This window comes from Pholis gunnellus (genome assembly GCF_910591455.1).
Source record: "Pholis gunnellus genome assembly, chromosome: 4".
Classification (NCBI taxonomy): domain Eukaryota; kingdom Metazoa; phylum Chordata; class Actinopteri; order Perciformes; family Pholidae; genus Pholis; species Pholis gunnellus.
Window position 1 is genome coordinate 21,028,098 of NC_136530.1, and position 22,386 is coordinate 21,050,483.

General features: G+C 45.1%; 1 protein-coding gene across 1 annotated transcript in view; it reads left to right on the forward strand.

The window, feature by feature from the left end:
* The first annotated feature begins 494 nt into the window (after positions 1 to 494).
* The window catches only part of zc3h3 (zinc finger CCCH-type containing 3), a 48,084-nt gene continuing 26,192 nt past the window's right edge, over positions 495 to 22,386 (forward strand). Inside the window, exons 1-3 of the mRNA XM_079158115.1 lie at positions 495 to 555; positions 1,038 to 2,388; positions 2,527 to 2,678. Of these exons, the coding sequence (XP_079014241.1) occupies positions 510 to 555; positions 1,038 to 2,388; positions 2,527 to 2,678 (1,549 nt within the window). The 5' untranslated portion in view covers positions 495 to 509. The remainder of the gene's footprint in view (positions 556 to 1,037; positions 2,389 to 2,526; positions 2,679 to 22,386) is intronic.

Sequence of the window (22,386 nt, forward strand, 5' to 3'; positions counted from 1 at the left end):
GGAATTAAAATTGACATGACATTGTCTACCAGCATCATTGTGTTATGTTTGTAATGGTATTTGCATAACAATGTACTGCATTGAGAACAGCTCTTTCAAATGTAAGCAAAAGTTTCAGCTTTCTAGTGGTATCCATCCATACAGATAGTTTTGGTGTGGTTCCGATATCTTTCACTGTGATTTCTGCAGGACCCCAACAGAGTGGAGGAGAATTATTTTAATTAATTTACATTCTTTTTTTGTTGCTTATCATTGACGATTATTTATTTCATTATTTTTTATCTTTGTTACAAATATCTTACACCTAATTATTGATGATTGTTTACTTAATATTGTCTTGTTGCTGTAACTAATATGGATTGTCAATTTGCTTTAACATATTATATTTTTCAGCCAATGAAATGCCGACCTGCAAGGCAAAACTGAGGAGTGCAAAATCCCTGAAAGATACATCATCCGCAAAGGCCTACTTCGTCGCAGTCCGATGACGACACGTTTCGGTTGTAAACATGGAGGAGAGAGAAGCGCTGAAGAGGCAAATTGAACTTCTACAAAGTAAATCTCCACGTACACTCTCTTTTGGATTGCACACTCTCTTTTGTATTGTTTTGTAGGACCGCCTTTTAAATTCATGGCGGTCGTGTCGCTGTGGTGAGTTTTGAAGTAACGTTAACGTATTTAAAAAAAAACAACTGTTAGCTTTGCCTCCAGCTTAAACTCGCACATGTCTAAGAAGAGACGTTGGCACCTTTATCTAGCTAACGTCACCCTCAACGTACTGCATGTTAAGATACGTAGTGGTAGTTAGGTAATATAGTCTATTTAATTTTCGTTGTAAGTGAATAACTAAGTCGCTGTTTATGCCAAACTTTGGCAGCATGTTGTGCGGAATTCCTTTCACCTTTAAACTCATGAAACGGAGGAATAGGTTGTGTTGGCTAAATGAACTCTCTTACATAGATTATGTTCCCTTATTCTTGTTTATCACTCTTGGTGGCGATGGTGCAGCTAAATAACTCCTATTTTCAAATCCCCAGATCTCATCAATAAACACAAGAGTGTCCATGGCGACACCCCGTTTGCAGGAGACGAGCGGAGTCATCCGGAAGCTCCGACGTCAGCCAGAGGCAGAGGCCGCAACACATCTGTGGTCCATCCTCACAGCACCACAGGGGGACTGTACGCTCCTCAGAGCCATGGAAGCTGGAGGAAAACGTACTCGCTGAGCAACAAGAACCCCCAGCCGCCTGTTGGACATCCCTCGGCTTCCGCCTCCTCTACTGTACATCAGTCCGGTTCCCACCGTGCACCTCACAGCACCTCACTGCCCAGCCTCAGCAGAGGAGAGGAGGGGCAGAGAATCGCGACTGCCACCATATCATCAGGGATCCCTCAACAAAAGGGAGAGCGACATATGAACAGTATCACAGGGGGAGTCGCAGCTGAGAAAAGAAACAGACAGACTCCAGGTCTGCAGGAGAGGACTGAAAGCAGGCGTGTGGTGCTGCCAGAAAAGAAGGTCGGTAGTTCTTCAGAAGTGGCGTCCTCGGTTAAGGCCAACGCCTCGACCAGTTTGCAGAGCATCCCTCAAGCGCGGATCAAACCTACCAAGACATGCATGACCAGCACCGAGACCAAACCAGCTGTCACGAAGACAACTCCAGCAGTTCCCAATGCTAACACCGTCCCACCTCTCGCTGCTCTGTCTAATGTATCAAAACATTCCATCGACTCCGCCAGCGAGGGCCAAGTCGACGCATCTGTTTTGAAGAAATCGAAGTTCACTTGGGTAAAGAGCCAGAAACAAGCCAGCTCCAGCTCCTCACCCGCAGGCAAAGCTGCGGCTGTTGCCCCGACATCAGTCTCCAAAGCTGGAGTTGCCGGCGGTAGCTCCCCTTTATTCACAGGGAAGAGAACGCCCGGCAAGAAGTTCCCTCGGAAGCTAAGCCCACTCAATGCAGCCCCCAAGACCTCCAAGTACAGATGGGTCTCCATCTCCGCTGGAGCCCAAGCTAAAATACCTCGAAAGTCCATATCGCCCAAAGCCCTGGCCCTTTCCCAAAGAGCTCTGGAGAAGGGAGAGGTTCCCAAGAAACTCAGAGCTGAAGACAAGATGAAAAAGGGAGCCGCGGGTTCCTCGACCAGCTCCTCACCGGTTAGCCGGTACCGCTGGAAGGCTGGAGGCCAGAGTGCCTCTGGGGCAGCGACAGGCGGGGCCACGGTGGCCCGTCGTAGGTCTGCCTTCCACTGGACGTCAGAGAGAAGCAACAAAGGAGTGAAAGGAGTTTCCCCATCCGTAAGCCAACGTACCTACCTGATGCCGCCCTCCTCCCCTGCTGGGTTCAAGCTCCGCAGCAGGATGAAAATCATCAGGAAGTCTCCTACTGGGTAAGTATTGTAAACCTGGACATGACCTGCAGAATACTTTGATTAAATCAATTTTTGTCATTGTCATTTGCTATATAGCAGCTTCTTATGCATTATTCATTGCACTGTTCTCCTCTGCCGTCTGTCCTGTGACCACAGTGGAAGCGGGTCAGAGATGAAGTACTCCCCGCGGGGCCGCGTGCACAGCTCGAGCAGGAGTCCCACCGGAGCGAGGAGGACACCCTCCAGGGAGCTGGTGTCTTTTGGCCGACACAAGCTGAGGCGTCTTTCTCCCACCTCATCGAGGACAAGTAAGAAGCTCACACTTCAGACTGCATTTCACGAAGAGCGTGTAGTCTGCACACGGCTCTTCTCTCACGACTGAGGGCTCTGAATGAGCTGTCAACCAAATGCTCATCCGTGGAAAATACCGTTACATGGTGAAGAGAGAACATATCTAACCCGGCTAGTGACGGTACGACTGTCTTATAGTAGAAATAATGGAACCGTGTAGTTATTTCTGACGAATCACATTTTTTATACTCCTCCTCTTCCTCACTTACAAGCATGTGGATCTGAGCAACCACACAGCTGAACCGTCTAGATAGGTTTGAATTCTCACCCACTGCTCAGTCCATAAGAACTACACCGTATGACCATCTGGTGGTGCTGTGACAACTTGTTTTAACTGTCCCATCAGGCATTCAAGTTCTCAAGTCACAACCAAATGAGTCACAAATTATATCTATATATATATATATCTATATATCTATATAGATATATATTTGTTTGTGTGTGATTTTGCATTAAGCTCTGACAACCTAAAGAAAACACAGACTCACTGATCGGCCGTGGCGTCCTCACACATAGAAGCCGCCCTCAGAAGGCACCGCTTTCGTTCTCTCACCGTCCATACATGCGTTAAATGTCTTCGCTGCAACTCTCTCTGTCAACCTCTTTACGTCTGCCACCGTCAAAACATCACCACGTCTCACGCTAACAGCGGTTTCTGTGGATTTTTTAAATTGTTGACTTAATTGTCTTTCTACTTTGGCATTGTGTCTCCCTTCAGTGCTTGCGTCAGTTTCTGCACAACCTGTGCCCCAGTGCTATCACACCGCTGCCTCTGCTACATACCAGAGTATGGTTTGTACCACTGCTTATTGTCGCAGTACATTGTTTTAGTCAGTTCACGAGAAATCACTGTGTTTTACATGTCTGTGCTGATGTACAATGTAGTGCACGTGCTGAGCATTCAATCAACCTGAGATTTTGAGTCCTGCATACCGAATTTTTTTCCATTAGTGTGAAACGCACCACCTAACTGGTATGTTGTATGGAATTGGGAGGAAGCGGCTCTTGACAGCTGCTGTTGCAGCTGTGTCCAGTAGAGGGCAGAAGCTAACATCCATGTGGTCCTTGAGTGGGCTTTGTGTTGCTGGCTGTCAATAGGGAGGCACACAGGCATGCTCTAAGTGGGGGAGGAGGGGGGGAGGTTAATTGATTGCCCAATTCAGCCGTGATGGCGAACAAGTGCCGATAGCGGGTAATTTGCGGAGGTGGAGGCGGGCAGCGCCGCTGCTATCAAGCCCCGGCACCGCTCTCCCTCCAGTAGATAAAAAGAGGAGCTAATGCATAATTATCCTTTTGCAAATTGGATTGTTTTAACGAACTGTAGAATATAGGCCTAACCTGATGGAAAGCAATCATTGTTTTTTTTACAGCCTCCCCCCACCCCCCTCCCCCTCCCTCCCCCTCCTCCCTCCCTCTTGCCCCTCCAACCCTCCGGTCATTCTGCGTGTACCCTACACGCCTCGTGCCCATCTTGGGGTAATCTCCCACACTCAATGAAGTCAGAAGACATTAGAAAAGCCATCAGTATTAACATTAGGCTTTATTCGTCCCAATGGCTCTGCGTCCATCAGTCCGCCTCTCTTTTTCTGCTTCTTTAACTTTTTTTTTATCCGTGTGTCCTCTCTCACACCACCTACGTCCTCTCCCCCACCCCCTCCCCCGTCATCATTTCTCCACGTGCTTTTAACATTTTTTTGGGGGGGGGGTCCCTGAATGGCCCGCAGCAGGAACACAAGCGTCTCTAATTAAAGACGGGGGGGACTCAGAATCGGAGGCGCGGGAAAGGTGGAGCAGGGGTGAGTGCAGAGGAAGATGGAGTGAGGAAAGCTGCTCGTGGCCGTCTGTGCCTCCGATAAGAGCTGCTAATAAAGAGCAAATTGAATTACTAATGACGGGAAGCAGAGTCCCTATAGAAAACCAACCTTATGACCACTCACACATGCATGATAATACGCTCACAAACAGTGTTTCTTAATTTCCTCCTCAATGGCCGGCTCGAGCCTCTCCTCTCCGCGTTAGGGGCGCGGGAGTTTTCAGAGTCGCTCGGTTATCTGTGGTTTAATTTAAAGAGGGCATAAACCTAAGTAAGCAGTTAGCGCTGTAATGAATCTAGAGGCGTGTGTGAATGAATACATCTGTGTGTGTGTGTGTGTATGTGTGTCCGGAGACAAGCCATGTAGCCCAGATAATCTAATAAAGCAGATAAATGTCAGCAGCGGACAGAACACAGAGAGGAAGAGTGCTGAGCCGTGCGGCTTCGGGCCCCATGTGACGGGCTCCCGGAGCGGTTTAGGTCTCTATCTCGCTCCGGTTTCTTTCCTCCCTCACCGTCTCTCATCCAGTCTTTTTTCTGTCTCTCTCTCTCTCTCTCTCTCTCCGGGGCTGTCTTCACCGTTCTGCTAATATGCCTTGTGACTTTTTAAGCCCGGCAGTGCGAATCACTTTGCAGACTGCAGCCATTTTCCGTATAATCTTGTTCTTGGTCTGAACCGAAATGTCATTCGAGTTCATCTGAATGTAAAAAGTACTTTCTGGAAGAATGTAAAGAGTTAATGTAGCAAAAAATAAACCATCATACAATAACTCTGCGGGGATTAGCAGCACCTGAAGGCGGATCTACGCCTTTTTTTTCTTTCCTCAAAAGACACTTAAATATGAAACTGACATCACATATTATTGGAAATACAACTCAAACAACACCGGTAACCAGTAGCATGACGGCTTACTTCAAACAGGACAAGTTATACAAGCATTTACACAAACGACACGTGAGACACAAAACCCTAAAAGAAGAATCGTCCATTAAAACGCACACATCCAAGTTTTCACTGAGGGTGAAATGATGTACAATCCTGTCTCTGGTTCGGTGTCCCGTGCATCATAAAACTCACTCTTAGAGCTACAGTTGGTAACTTTTAATAAAAAATTACTTTTTGTCATATTTGCTCAAACTGTCAACATCAGGTTCCTCTGCCTCCCCCTAGATTTCCCTTTCGCCAACAGGAAACAACCAATCAGAGCCGAGGACCGTCTTAACGCAGCTGCCAATCGCTGCTTGTGAGGCTCGTGAACGCCGATCAAACTGGCCAAACTAGGCGGCGCTCATCCAATACGGATCAAGAGTCTGTTTCTGTCTTCCCTGTGTCTCGCCTCAAGTGTTTCCAGAAACATATTCTAGCCGTTAACTGTGTATTGAGAGGGGTTTTGCTGCGGCCGGCGGGGCTCTTTTGGGCCCGGTGGATTCTTTGCAAATGCCATTAGGATCTCCAGGGGGGAGGCAGAGGAACCGGTCTCCCGTACTACTGTCAGGATACAGTGACATTCTGAGCACAAATGACGACAAGTTGCGTTCACTTAAAGTTACCAACTGTAGCTGTAAAACAGGACGTCTCTCGGGTACCTGCAGCGAGACGCCGTCACCAATTCAGGCGCCTACACTCTCCGTTCTTCCTCTGGGGTTCGTGCTTAGACGTGGACGTGTCCATTGGCTACTCTAGTTTTATTGCTCAGTTTGTGTAAGCCATAAAACACGCACACACACACACACTTGTCAGATTGTTTGTGTGTTGTAGTAGGAGTGGCTCTCTTACAGTGGCAGCTTACCAACATGCTCCCCCCCCCCCCCCCCCCCCCCTCAACAGAATACCATGGAGCCCATTACCACCGCGGACTAATCCTCCCTCCTCCTTTCATGGATCCTGTTACCGTGCCTACAGTGATCCCATTTATTTCCCCCGTAAATCACATGAGCTGCTCTGCATCGGGGTCCGGCTCTCTCTGACCTTTTCCATTTTCTCCGGTTGATATGCATGTACGCACTGCTGCATGCACGACACACGCGATCACAGACCGAACCCCTCCATGTGTACGTCATTTCGCTGATTGCAGGTTCTCTAAACGAAGCATCAAAACACACGCATCCATCCAGTGTCGCCGTGGCGCACGCACTCATCAGGATGAACCACTGCTCTATTTCCCAGCGTTGGTGCTCTTAAAACGCTTCAGACAGAGCAGCGCTATATTTTACATTCGCTCCCAAAGGTTGACGCGCGCTAATTGAAATCAAAAATACGTCGGCGATCTAATTAGGACTGCCGTTACAGCAGGAGTTTACTATCCATGTTCAAAATATTCCTAAAATTGAATTACCATCTGGCCATTCACTACATGCACCGCTGAGGTTGCTTTGAAGACTTTCAGATGTGTCTTGTGTCAGTCCTCTCTTAGTGGCTACACCGTGTACCACAGTGTTTAATGTCCAGGAAGTAAGAGAATAGCAACGTTTATGCCGTTAGTTATTGTGAATATGATGCATATTTCAGTTGGTATGAATCACCAAATATCACTGCACCAGCCGGTCCTTTTTTGTCTTGAGCTTGGCACGACGTACGCTTGTTTATTTTTGTTTGTTTCTTTGCATCACTCTCTGGTTCACACTTGCTCCAGTTTCTCCCACTTTTCCTTCACGCCACGCTCTCATCTCTCTCTCACACACACACACACACACGCACACAGAAGCAGCTTATAGAGGACCTTTGGACATTAACTCACTGTTTGTTTGGACATCACAGCACACAGCTGGTATTGCCATGTGCATAAAAGCGTCACTCTATATCTAATGTGTGTGTGTGTGTGTGTGTGTGTGTGTATGATCGTCTTTCTCAGAACTTTTTATTGGCCAAATGATTTTAAAGGTGTGTGTGTGTGTGTGTGTGTGTGTGTGTGTGTGTGTGTTTGTGTGTGTGTGTGGGTGACATGTATGATTCTCCCATCAGCTGCTTTTCTGCATACCGTTCTCTGAATGCCATTCTCCAGTGCTCTCATAGTATTATCAGTTGGATCACACACACACACACACACACACACACACACACACACACACACACACACACACACACACACACACACACACACACACACACACACACACACACACACATGCACTGTGTGGACCTTAACCTAATGGACGCACACACACACACATGCACACACTGGCATTCTGCTCATTCCTCTGCACTTTCTCAGGCTCTCTGTGTCAAACAGGTGGACCCCCGTCCTCTCTTTCTGTCTGTGTCTCTGTCTGTGGCGTTCATTCTCTTCCTCTCTCTTTATATCTGTCACCATTTGTCTCTCTCACACACACACACACACACACACACACACACGCCCCCACACACATTCATCGAACCCCGCATCCAGAATTAGGCCGTAACCATAATTATTAAGTCAGAAACTGCTGTTGCCACTGCACACGCAGAGTAGACGAGGTACAAACGACTTATAATTGTTTTTATGTGTGTGTTTTGTCCTTTTTTAAGTCGGAAAAAGTAGCTCCAACCGTTGCATGCGTTCATATCTCAGTGCCTGCTATAAACGGTACGGCTATTCGGTTGCGTGAATGATTCAGTTTCTCATGTCGGATGGTGTCTTGTGCAGGACTCTCTCAGTATAGCTCTCCGACCGCGGTGCAAAGTAACATTTGGCATTTTGATTAACCTCTCAGGACCCAGGGAGACCAGTGATCAGAGCCCTGTACCTACAGTATGTCCACATGAGTAACTCCTACCCATCTGTGTTGTAAGACACCCCCCACCTCCTTCCACGCGCTCTCGTCAAACTGTCAACTGGCCATAATTAAAGACCGGACTCATTTGATAGCTCGCTGGCCTCGAGGACACACAAAGACTCCCGAACACACCAAACCTCGGTCAATTGACGAGCTAACTTGAAAAAGTAAAAAAATGTTTCCTTCAAGAAGCCAGACTTATGGTTAAAGATGTTGCTACAGTCCTCCGTGTTGTTTTGATGGAAGTCCAGGATTAGCTCAGATTGCCATTTGCCATCGTGTGGGGGGGGGGGTGTTATCCTATGCATCTATGAGGGGGGCGGGGGGGGGGCATGTGTTGAAATGTGTTATCAATACTATCGAGTCCATAAACTTCAGCCTGAGATGACTGTGACTCGTACCCAGTTAAGGAGGTCAATGTTTCTTGGTACCCAGAGGAGTGGCCCATGTGCCAGCGCTGTGTGAATAAATCAGAAAGCTAACCGGACGCAGGCCGAGCCTGACTCATTATTTGAGAACACATGACGGGCAACGCTAGTGTCATTTATTGGTAAATGGCTTGGCCGGGGGTGTGAGCTATAGGCATGTGAATTAAAAACGTTCCCGTATTTAAAGGGGCCGCCCACAATTCCTCATGATGGTGCCTTCTGCCTACAGGCTGAAGAGTTCAGTGATTTTGGAGACTTTAATGATTTTTGAATAAACAACGCACGACGATCATGGAGCAGAATCAAATTCTATTTATGAATGTTTATCAGTCCTTTTGGACTCGTCGTGTTGCATAAAGCACGTGTGTTCTGGTAACGGGGACGCTGGTGGGGGGGGGGGGGGCCTTTAGGAGCAGCTCCATAAATCTTCACCTTTTGTCAGCTGGAGAAGCAGGCTGGTATCGCTGCCCAGCCCACCACCCCGCTGTACTCCCGACCCTATGACAGTAACCCGATCTGGCCCCCCCCCCCCAGCTCTCCCCCATATGTCTGCGCATACTGACGTGTTACCATAATGATCATTGGGTGTTTGCCGTTTACGTGGGAAGACGAGATGAGAGTCTGAGGAGCGCTTGGCATGTTAATTATGCCCCACACACACACACAGAGGCACACACAGAGGCACACATGCACACAGACACATGGTAGTGCAGGGATTGTATGACTGGTTGGGGGGTGGGGGGGGGGGGGTTGCTCATTATGACCAAGGCAGGGTTATCTGGGCACCGGGCATTGCTGTTGACATGAGGGGTGGTTTATGACCTCAGGGTCTTGTTGGGGATTTCTAGGAGGTTTATAAATTGTTTTAGTTTAATAGCGTAACACAATCTCTTTTAAGCGTTGGACTTAAGGACAGCTATATTAGCTTAGAACTGTGGATTCATCTAAATGAGTCAACAGAACTATCTTTTTGGCTGGTGCTTTCATTCCAGCTGTCTAATGGGACACTTGTAGACATTTTAAAGGCTGTGAAAAGCTCAATTATTTATATAAAGTATATTTTACTTTCTTACTCTGAGCGATGGGCTCCTACATCAACACACGTTTCTGAGAGTTGTGTTTTTATCCCATAGGGGAGGTTTGTGGATAACATCGTTTTCTTGCCGTTCTCGCTGGTTTGAAGTGGGGGGGGGGGGGGGGGGGGGGGCTCAGTTTGGGGGGAAACAGGTGATGTCATCTGTTTCATTATACCGCTGTCAATCAAGTCTTACCAGACCACACCCACACAGCCCTAATAAAGCGGAACAAGGATGTTTTTCTCCATAACTTTAGAATATTTCGTCGTGGATATTTGATGTTATAGAGACATTGAAAGCATGCTTTGAAAGACCATGTAGCCTGATGCGTTCTGTTGGCCCAACACAAACATTTTTTTTTTTTAAATATTCATCGACATTGAGAGCTCAAACTGTTTCTCCTAAGAGCACCAGACATGTCGGCTGATAAAATAGCCCTTCTCACACAGGCAGAATGCAAAATGCTTCAAATCTTTAAGTCGGCTCTATTTATAGTATATATATATATATATATATATATATATATATATATATATATATGTATATATGTATATATGTATATATGTATATATATATATATGTATATATGTATATATATATATATGTATATATGTATATATGTATATATGTATATATGTATATATGTATATATATATATATATATATGTGTATATATATATATATATATATATATATATATATATGTGTATATATATATGTATATATATATATATATATATATATATATATATATATATATGTACATGTATATGTATATGTATATATATATATATATATATATATGTATATATATATATGTATATGTATATATATGTGTATATATATATATATATATATATATATATATGTATATGTATATATACTAATAGCTGTACATTAAAGTTTAGACAATGTGTAGCTCTCAGGATGAAATGTTACCCAGCTCCTCTTCCTCTGCCAAAACTGCCCCTACTGTGATCCTCTTTTCCCAATTTTAGGGTGTGTGCTTGAAAAGGGGTCATTGATGTCCAGGCACACACACACACACACACACACACACACACACACACACACACACACACACACACACACACACACACACACACACACACACACACACACACACAAGCTATTCTCAATACATTCCACCCTTTCCTCACTTCCCTCGTCCTCTTTGTGGTCTTCTATCTGCAGCCACATTCTTCTGATTGCTCGCCCGCACCATCGCTCTACTCCTCTTCTTCCTCCCTGTCCGCTGGGATTAAAAGTATTCCCCTTTAATTAATGTCTTGGCTGCAAGTCTCAGTGTGCCGGTGGAGCCAAGTATCGGGGCCAAGAGCCATATTCCTGTAAAGCTGGTGTATTTCTGTGTGGCCATGTGAACTGATCATCCCTTCTAGCTCAGTACTCTGGTTTTATGAGCGTAAGCTCTTATCTTTTTTATCTCCATCTTTCTGTCCCACTTTGAATCCCCCCCCCCCTCCATACACACTCCAGGCTGAGGAGAAACCTGACCCTTTATCGTCTTCTTTTTCCTTTTTCTTTTTTTCAGCCATTCCAACTTTCCATTTCAGTCATACCGGCCTGGACACCCGAACCCCCCCCGAGTCTATTCTGGTCTTGTTGAGCTATTCAGTGACCCCCCCCCCACACACACACACACACACACACACACACACACACACACCACACCGGCTCCTACTGCTCCTTTTCCTCCCATCTAAGTACCCCCTTTCCTTTCTCTCCTTTGCGTCTTTGTCCCTCCCATGGGGAAAGTTAAGTTTTGTCCACTCACTCACTCACTCTACCCCCCTGGGTATTTGACTGTGCGCCTCCAGCCATGATCGGCATGCAAACCTCTGAGCTCAATTCCCAGACTTTCCCTTACGTCCCTGACCTCGCTACTTGCAGACAGAGGGTAAGCTCCTTAAGCCCACCATAACCTCCCTACAGGTGTCCCTCCCCCTCCCCCAGATTTAACCATTAGGAATAATGTTGTCGGCGTTCGGAGCAAATGTGGATCCGATTCATGGGCAGAGACGTGATGGACAGGTGTAAACTGAATGATAGATTGGTCCTGTCAGCCGCTCTATTTCCTCCCTCTCTTTAAAGGGTAATTCCAGTTTATTACAACTTGCTTTTTTTTTATAGTTTGAAGCCAGCAACCCGTGAATTGTGTTTTGTTCTAACAAGCATGACAATAAATCCTAAAGGTAATGCAGTTGATATTGAAATTCATGTAAACTGCAACTTGGCGGGGGCAGAGTTTGTTGTAATATAGGGCTGCTCTTCTGGATATGGTGTTAGTCATTGAGCTTTGAGCCTTTTTATGAAATATTTATCCATAATATTGTAGTGCCGCAGCTTACAATTATTTTTCATTAATCTAGCAGTTATTTTTTCAATTCATTGATTATTTGTTTAGTCTGTTGTATCAGACAGTAGTGAAAAATGCAGATAAAACTTCCTAAAAAGGTTATTGCATTCAGTTTGTCAGACTAAAAGTCCAAAACATAAATGTTTTCAATTTATTATCATATAAGACATTTAAAAGCAGCAAATTCTCACAACGACTACCGCTACTCAGACATTTTAACAATCAGACAATCGTTGTTCAGCAAATCCTCAGGACAGCCAAACTTCTTTGAACAATAAACCAGGAAATTCAACGGTAGAATGGGGGAAAAAAAGGATTCAAAGTTCTGCATACACAGTTTTCCTGTGCACGGAGGGGTTATTACCCACATTTTGGGTTTAGTTAACTTTGAATTTCTACTCAAAATACAGTGATGTAGATAATGTGGATAAACTGAATGCGTCTGCATATCACTCCCAGTCCTAAAAGACCTCCACTGGCTTCCTGTCTCTCGACGGATCAGCTACCAAATCCTGGTCTTGCTATAAAGTTGAATTTCTCCATTTCATTCATCCAATTCTCCCTGTTCCTCAATCACACCCAACTCCCTCATCCTCCTCCACTCATACCAACAGTGTTTTCATGTGTCCCTCCTCCTCCTCCTCCTCCTCCTCCTCCTCCTCCTCCTCCTCCTCCTCCTCCTCCTCCTCCTCCTCCTCCTCCTCCTCCTCCTCCTCCACAGGGCCTCGGTTGTGTTTCGGTATTTAATAATGGATGATTGTTTGTGTTTGTCAGTCAGCACGCTCTTGTTAAAGGGCTTTAAGATAACTGCTAATTCCAGCCGGGCTGTATTGATTATCCGCGCTGGGTGTGGATTGTTTTATAGCCGGAGAAGAGCTCTGCATCCCCGTCCATCACCCTTCCCCTGCTCCTCCGGTACCCTCTCCTTCGCCACCCCCCATCTTCAAGGGTCTCTCTCTCCCTCTCTCTTTGGTTGAATAATTAATGCTTAACCTATTTAATTAGTGAGATTTGCTCTGAACAGAAGCAGAGTAATTGAGTCCTAGACTGTGTGTGGGTGGGTGTGTGTGTGCGCGCATGTGTTTTTGTCTGTCTGTGTGTATCCGTCGCACGTTCCGCGGCTCTCTTCCTCGTGCACTCTCGTGTGATTTACGGTGGCTTCGGCGGGACTGTCAGTGAGTCGACATTAGCGCCATCGGCATCCGTGGTAGCGGAGGTGTGACCGTTTTGGTATGGCAACTCCGGCACTGGAAGCCGTGGTACCTTCCAGCAGTTGTCTTGCCAGCAGGGTATTTGGAGGGGGGGGGGGGTATGCAGTGATAGGTGCAGAGCTCAGACTATGATCTCTAGTTGTGATATTATTAACCGTTGCCAAAGGCCAAAATAATGATGGGGGATTTGTTGATCATCTTTGGTGTTGTAATTGAGGCTCAACACTTTGACCCTGCATTCTGACCCAATGGAGTCACAGTGCTCTATTGGGGACCATGGCTACCGGGGACCTTTTTTCCCTCTGATATTTTCAATTGAGCACAGCAAGACCGTAATTACATGTTAGCCTCTGTAACCCCTTAAATGATCCATTTCCAGGCACCAAAATGCTGTGAATTGTGGTTCAGAGAACATACTTCACTAGTAAATGTGGAAATTCAAGGCTTTTACAGTGTAGTGTAGCTGTAGGGCTTGTGATCAAGTAATGGACATTTTTATTGTATATATTTAAACGTTAGTCTATAAAATGTGAGAAAATTGTAAAAAAAGGAAAAAAAAGTTTTCCAGTATCAACGGTGACTTCTTCAAATGTCCAGCCAACTGTCCAAAAACCAATGATGTTGAATTTACAATTGTATAAATCCGACAACAGCACAGTCGCCTCACAGCGAGATGGTTCTGGGTCGAACCCCCAAAGTTAAATTACTTTTAATTGATCTATAATTTTCCAGATTCAGTTCGTTATGATCGGTTTAATCAACTAATTGTTTCAGCACGACATAGCTGGACAAAAGTTCAATTGAATATCAGTAAATATGATAGTCGGATAATGTCTTGATGATTAGTTGGTGTGCTCCTAATTTACAGCCTGGCTGGTGGTGGTGGGGGGGTGTCAGTGGTCAGAGTCTGCTGGCAGTGCTAATGGTTTGACTCTGATCCCACATTGGGCACCAGCAGACTGCAGCACTGAGCTCAGAGAAGGCTGCAGGATCCTGATTCCATCACGTCTTCTCGGGTCAGCAGAGACCTGGCAGGAAGGTCCACAGTCGGGGGGGTCCAACACTATTTATACTCACCTGTGAATGGGTCAGGGTGTACAGGCAGATTCTAGAGACACACACACACACATTTATAACATGCACCTGCAAATGTACAAACGCACGCGTCTTGCTGCTGCATTCCGGCCAGTGAGCTGCAGAGGGGGCTCTGCACATGTTTACTGCTGGCTCAGCAACCCCCCCCCCCCCGGCTATCGGTGACAATGAGGCCGATTTTACATTCACTTATATTCTACGTTTGTGTCTGATTACATGTTTGCTACGTCGTGTTTCTGCAGCACGCCGGTAGACCGCGTAGCCGAGGGAGCTAACAACAAATAGCTGTTTGAACATATGTCGTGCGTTCCACCCCGACGAGTTGTACGGCTACTTGCATTGTTTGCAAAGCCAGTGTTTTGAGGAGTGGCACTAGCACTGCAAAATGTAACAAAACTAACTTAATCAAGCACCTCCAGTAGAAAACGCAGAAGAATTTGACGAAATTAGTTAAAAAAATCTACCAAGTTGCAGGTGCCCTATTTATTTTTTTAATAATAAATAACAATTCAGCACATTTATGTATTTATTAGTTACATTTTGTTTTACAAAGCCTGATGTTAAAAAAAAAAAGCGTATTAATCAAACACTGGTATCGGATTGGTACTCTGTTTCAGACGAAACACAAATTCCAGGTTATGTGTTTCGGAATCAGGGCTGAACAAATCAGATCGGTGCGTCCTTCATTTTGGCTGATCAGCTGGTTCTGTTTCAATGAGATAGAAATCACTGCCTAGCCAACAAAAAAAGTCTTAAATTTGATTATTAAGATGAATTTAAAACATCAACTCTTCAGCTAAGGGCGAACATCGTACAGCAAAGCACAAACTGTACATTTCAAAAACATATGACAACATTATAACGGCATTAAGGCAGCGTACATCGAAATGACATACAGCAAACGGAGACAAAACATCTTTTGCAACACAGAATCTTGACTTTTTTAATTTCAAAAGCTAATAAATGGACGGAACATTGAGCGTCGAGGACCTTTCCATCTGTGGGGATGCTGCTCCAGGTAAGTCTGTTTATTCATGGCAGCGGGGATGTTGAGTTGCAGCGTATTAAAGCTGCATGTGAGCAGGTTGACCTTAACCAGCGTATGACAAATAGCCAGGCTGTGTAATGAATGCAAACATACAACAGTAGTCTAACACGGGATACCCGCGTCTTCATCAGTGTCCGGGATTCCCACTTGCGGGTTTCAAGTACTTGCACACATGCACTTTAATTAATGCATGCAAACACTCATTCTGAAATTCGGACTCCAGCCCTAAAAGTGTCTCTTTTCTCTCTCCTGGGGGCCACACTGTGGAGGAGAGGGGAGAACGACCGTGAGAGAGAGTGCACTATTGATCTGGGGCAGTTCATTTTCTGCTGTCCCTGGTGAGTTGCTCTGGGGGAAATAGCTAGTTTGTCTCCTGTCATTGTAGCTTCAGAGTTAAAGAGGAGTAAAAAAAAAAAAAAAAGAAGCTAGCTGGGGGGAAGAAAAGCCACATGTCTTAACAGGAACAAGAGCATCACGACCACAAGGACTTCCTCGGTCACACAGGAACACACCTGGATCAAACTGTCCTCATTCTGGCCTCGAATATTCTGTCCATGCACAGGAGCGACATACCTGGACACATGTAAGGGTACGATGATGTGTTCACACATGCATCCCTGGTAAATGTATCTACGTGTGGGGCTAATATTGTGTGGGCGCTCCTGGAGAAAGCGATATTGATCATTTGCCGTTTACTGTCCCCTGCTCCCTTGTGAATTGCTCTGTGGGAAATGGTTAATTTGTCTCCTGTCTGGGGGGCTTCACTGTGTGTGTGTGTGTGTGTGTGTGTGTGTGTGTGTGTGTGTGTGTGTGTGTGTGTGTGTGTGTGCCTGTGCCTGTGGTGTGCCTGGTTAATCTGTGTCCTGTCTTCGGGAGGGCTTAGCTGTTAAATACTTCACTCTGTCTCTATGGAGACACACACACTGATATCATTGACCGTTTTATTCAATAACAGTAATCCTGGACTGATTGCCAAATAGCCGCCATTAATAATATAAACTCTCTAATGTAAACGGAGAATAACAAAAGCAGTTTTACCTGGTGAAAGGGAGGAAGCCAACAAGTTAATGCCCCCCCCCCCCTTTTTCTCTTTGAAATAATTCCCAGTGTTGTCCACCATCAGACACAACACAGAGCAGACACATTTGCATAGTCCACCCTTTAAATACACCCATCCTGCTTTAAACATCAAAATCTCAAAAGCAAAAAAAAATGCTTCCATATGTCCCATAGAAAGTAACCGCACATTTAAAAGGAAACTCTAACACGGGGAAATCTTCAGTGCTAACAATAGTTTCAAAGCTAAACCCAAGGAATCCATCGGTACCAACCGTGTCATAAACTGGCTTATCGGGAAGAAAGCTAAATAGCGGCCCAAAATACACTGGCATGGCCATTTTTAAATGGGTCCTTTGACTCTCAAGATATCTGAATGAAAATCCCCTTTACCGTCATGCCCACTTTCTACTAATCCCTTGCAGTTTGGGGAAAAACAATGCAGTTTTTTTTAAATGCAGTATGATCATTTTGGAGTAAAATGCGCTGAGTCACCACCATGGGGGTCGTGTAACTAATTCCCCCAGATCTGAAAAACATAATCCCACAATCTTAGAAAGTTCCAATGTTTTTTTAATATTACACAGTTCAAAGTCCCACATTATTGGATCAATCCACCAAGGCACAGTGTGCATCTTCAAGGCGCACAATTGTTTTACATTTGTTCCTAAGATTGGCACATCTCTGCTACGGTACCTTGACCTTTGTCCGCCTGTGTGGTTTCGTTCAGTATGTGCTACGGGTGTTAAATGACATGACACACTGACACATGTTGCACTTGGTTTGCTTACTCACTGGCTAACGATACGACGCCACCAAGCAGGCAGTGTTGTCTTGTTCCCCTATGCTAGAATACGTACTGTTCGGTGAATTATTGGCAGATCAGAATCTACTAGCTGGACTTGAAATCACAGAGAACTACACAATTATTATTTTTTTGTCACTTTTAAATTCCATATTCTCTGTAGTCATGCCATGTTATGACTTAATGCATCAAATAGTTTCAAGTAGTTCCACTTTTTCACTTCAGTAATCTGTGACATCATAGTCACACAAAGCCAAGCCTAAAGCCGACATATGACAACACAGTAAGCGCAGTCTTACCGTGACTTCATGTGGCGACTGACTCGACTGCTGTCGGTCTCAGCTAAAAGTTATTGAACCGAGGCCGTCAGCCGCTCTGACTTTGAAGGACCTTATTAGTACATATGCCTCTGTGTGTGTGTGTGTGTGTGTATATGTTTGCGAGCGGACCGTGCCAGCGGTTCAGCAGCGGCGTCCGATCCTAGCAGATGCCCGCTCTCCCTGGTCGCGTTCAGCAACTTGGCGTGGCGGCTGCCAGCTCTTCCCTCGGCCCAAAGGGACCAATTAGACGCTGGCAGCTGCTCCCAGAATGCCACCGTGGAATGAGGGGGGGGGGGGGGGGGGGGGGGGGGGGGGGGGGGTGAAGATGCTGCTCAAGAGAAGGGCAGACGGAGCTGAGGACAAACATGTAGAGGTGGAAAGTCCTCCACTGAGTCTGATGTAAGGAAAGCTACCGGAGAGCAGTTGATGAAGATGAGGAATGGTGGAAGGTAGTCTGAGGGGCCGTGTGTTTATCTGGAGCCCGTCTTCTTCGGAGCACCTGCTGGTCCTCTAAATGATCAGAAAGCCTCTTGGCCCCCCGCCGCCTTCGCCAAATTAGCGCCCAAGCCGACTAGTGACTTGACTGTCCCTCATCGCGCTGTCGTCCCCCCTTTCTCCCTCCTGACCTTTGGCCCCTGAACCCTCACTTTTCACCCCGGTAAATGCAGTGCCGTGTCGTCGTCTTCTTCCCCCCCCCCCCCCCCTCCCCCTTCCTGTTACTGAGCTGACCATGGGCCCGGGGCCAGATTGAACCATTAGACACAAGTTCTGTAGTTATTCCAGCAGGCACTCTTCATTACATGGGGACCTAAAGGTCAGATATCAGTGTCATTGCAGAGGGTCTTCTGTAAATCTAGACACTATAAACTATTGGATACACCAACCGTTACAGCACACTCTTTACTCTAATGCTGTCGTCAAATGCTGCCATTTTATTTATATATATATATATATATATATATATATATATATATATATATATATATATATATATATATATATATATATATATATATATATATATATATATATATATATATATATATATATATATATGTATATATATATATATATATATATATAATATATAATGGTAGCATACAAACTTTACAATTACAACATCGGGATAGCCACACAAAGAAGCACAAGAAATAAAAGGAGACGACAATCAATTTGCGTTTCAGATAAGACAACAAAGCATTCTTAAATTAACCAAATGAGGACAACGATCGACAATGTACGGGTAAATTATTCCAAATCAAAAGAAGCCGTAAACTTAAAAGCTCTTTTTTCCAATTTCCTAACAGGCGATACGGACCAATAAAAAAAGAGCTGATCAAAGCGCCTCAGTGAGTAATGTGAAGTATAAGAGGGAAACTCTTTTTATCAAAACGGACATCTCAAATGTAAGGACTTACATCTATACACTGTGCTAAAGTACACGCACACCTGGACAATGCACTGTTTGAACATCGTTTCATCTACCGCCACTCTTTTTAAGGAAGGTTTTCCCTCCCAAGGTTGTGATGCATATTGTGTACAAGTAGATGTAGTAAACTGCTCTTAACACATGTAATGAACCTCGTGTTGCCTATAACTTACTTATTATTATTCCAGATTAATCTGTGGCATGTTTTTGTAAGACAGGGGAAAGCAGCAGATCCTCACATTAGAGTACCTGGAACCATCAAATCTTCAGCATTTTTGATCGCATTATCAAAATAATTGTCTGCCGATAGACTAATCAGTTAATCGACTAATCATTTCAGCTCTAGATGAGAGGAATGACACACAGAAAAGCTTCATTGCAAACCTTTGGCCGTGCTGAATCTGAGCCCAACCGCTCTCCCCTGATGGAAGTGTGAAGAACACCTAAACACTCCTTTTATAGCCGCTGTCCTGTTTGTGTGGTTCTCTTTCTCGACACACTCGCGCTCCCCCACCTTCTCCTCGACCCGTGCCCCCCCTCCCCCCCTCTCTATCTTAACACACTGACACATTCATGATGCTTGTGTGTCCCCCGGCGGGCTTGTACATCACCTCCTTGTCTCTCACTCAGTGGCTGAAACAGAAGTTGAGGGCCGGCGTTCGACCGGCTGACTGGGGTCCATCACTCACTGGCCCAAAAGAATCAGCAACATGATGGATGCGTACCATGCTGGCAACCTCAGTCCTGGTTTAAATCTACACCACTGAGCCACCTCTGCTCCCTGTGTGTTTGTGTGTGTGTGTGTGGTGACTGACATACAGTACTGCAGGGTCCTGCATGTGTCTTCAAACCATCACTCAGTACGATGAAACAAAGTCGACCGGCTCCTCTAATATTACTTTGTTCCAGCGCATGAATGTTGTTAACCAAGACCTCCAAGACGCACACTATTTCTGGTTGTAACAACAGCAACACTGAACAAAACAAAGTTCAAACACAGTCCAGAGAAGCACAAGTGTGATGGCAGGTGCACACTAGAGCTCAACCGAAACCGATATTTGAGAATTTGCAACATCTTTCAACATTTAATCAATATACAGTATACAGTCGGTTGAAGAATAAAGTTGTCTGTGCTCTCTGGTGGACACATTGTGTCATGCCTATGCTGTTTCTAACTAATCTTAAACGTATCTTTGACCATTTTTGCGGTGAACATCTAAAAGCAGCCGGTAATATCGGCGAAGCTCTTGTAAATACAAATATTGAGATGAAAGATTAGTCAAAGTATGAAATGTTAAAGTAAGAAAAGAAGTAAAAAGAACTAAACTATTCAAAATAAACCGTAACATAACAGACGATATCATTAAATAGGAAAAATATTACAAATTGAAACATGACTGGTCAATCCCCTCTCCTTACCATATTGACTGAATAACAGAGCAGGTCAATGTGATAAGTTGCCCACAATAATGATGGTATTACAACACAGTAATTCTGCGGTACTTGATATGCAAGAAAAATCGTCTACGATATGTCTCGATATCCGTGTAACTGAAGAAGAAATAATACTATTAAAAGGCAATAGCAGGCTGACATTGTGGTGTCAGTCTCTCACAATTAAGATGAAAAAACGTACAAAGTCTTAGCTTAGTGCCACTTTAATACACACACACACACACACACACACTGACTGACTGACGAGGCTCTAGGCTTGGAGCACCCACTCGACCTCCATGCTATAGATGTTAGCGTAGCTAACTCGTTTATTTTCAGCCATTTAGAGCGCTTGCATGTTTTAAAATATCTGTTTGGCACCAGTGTATGCATAACGTACCGCAAGAGGAACTAATACAAAGTATTTTCCTTCTTTCTTTTCGCTCTCTCACTCAGTCGGCCCCCCCCCCCCCCCCCCCCATGCCCCTGGGGCAGCTCGCTTGCTCGGGGGTCTTGACGTGTATCGTTGGGGGCAGAGGTTCACATCCCTTGTGGAATCTTGTGTTGCCCTTAAGGGGTGCACTCACTTAACCTTGAAGTGGCCGTGTCACACTTCAAAAAAGGTTTCATGAGACACGCTTGCCTCCCAAGCTTTTTCACAAAAAAACCACACACACGTACACTTTCTGTGCTCACAAACAGATGCACATGTAAGGTATGTAATAATGGCCGTCCTTAAGTGGACAAAGCCCCAGGCTCTTCCTCTTGATGCCTCTAATGGGATCGGCTGATTGACAGCCGCAGTCATCCCTTTGGCCAAACACGACACTGTCTGAGGCGAATCTCAACCTGACGGATTCCTGATCACCAGCTTCAGATGTCAGCTCTGAGGGTTGGGGTCAGGGTCAAGGTTGAGTTCAGAGGAAATGCATGTTTTCATCATGTCTTGTTTACATTATTGATGTACTTTATGGCTACGGGAGCCTATGGCTACTCTGGAAAAACACACACATAGGGGCTATTATCATTTAATTATTCATCAAGGATGTTGTCAAGTCTCCTTGCATATTATTCAACAATTGGAAAAATACTTAAGACATGGATTGTGCTCTTAACATGTGGACATTAGTGCACCTTTTATTATGATGGTATAGTTTTTTATAGATAGTATGGATCTATATCCATACTGTTGTGATATAAACGACGCTGATTAGACAGCCGAGAACAGTTGCTTATCTCATCATTGTTAAAGCACGGTTATGTGTGGCCTGACACTTATTGCGAGGGCTGGATATTCAACATTTATTATTTGAGAGTGATTCTTTTGTTAAACATCAGGAAATTTGGGAAATACTTGTTTTCCCTTTTTTTCCCCGGGAGGTTGTAAGAGTGATGTCCCCCTCTTGTATATGAGAGAAGTACCAAGGTAAAGCCAGGAGGTGATTAGCTTAGCATAAAGACCGGGAGCCGAGGGAAACGGTTTGCCAGCTGAGTTCAAAACGACCACTACTAAAAATCAAAAAGTCATACTCGCCATCAGCGCGGCCATCTTGGTCTGCGAACGTCCTCGTCAGAACGGACCTCTTCTGTCAATCATTTGCAACGCTGTGTGTGCGCGAGCTCGTTCCGTGTTGTTAATATCTTTTACGGTGGTGCAGGGCTGGGCACTCAGACCCTCCAAGCATAGTTGTCCGGGCCGTGATTGCGCACTATTGCCAAAAGCAGCAAACTGATTAGCACGTTGTATCTCATTTGTTTAGCACATACACAACAAGACATGTAAATATGAGAGTGTGTGGGTTTCTCGGGGTTAGGTGTAG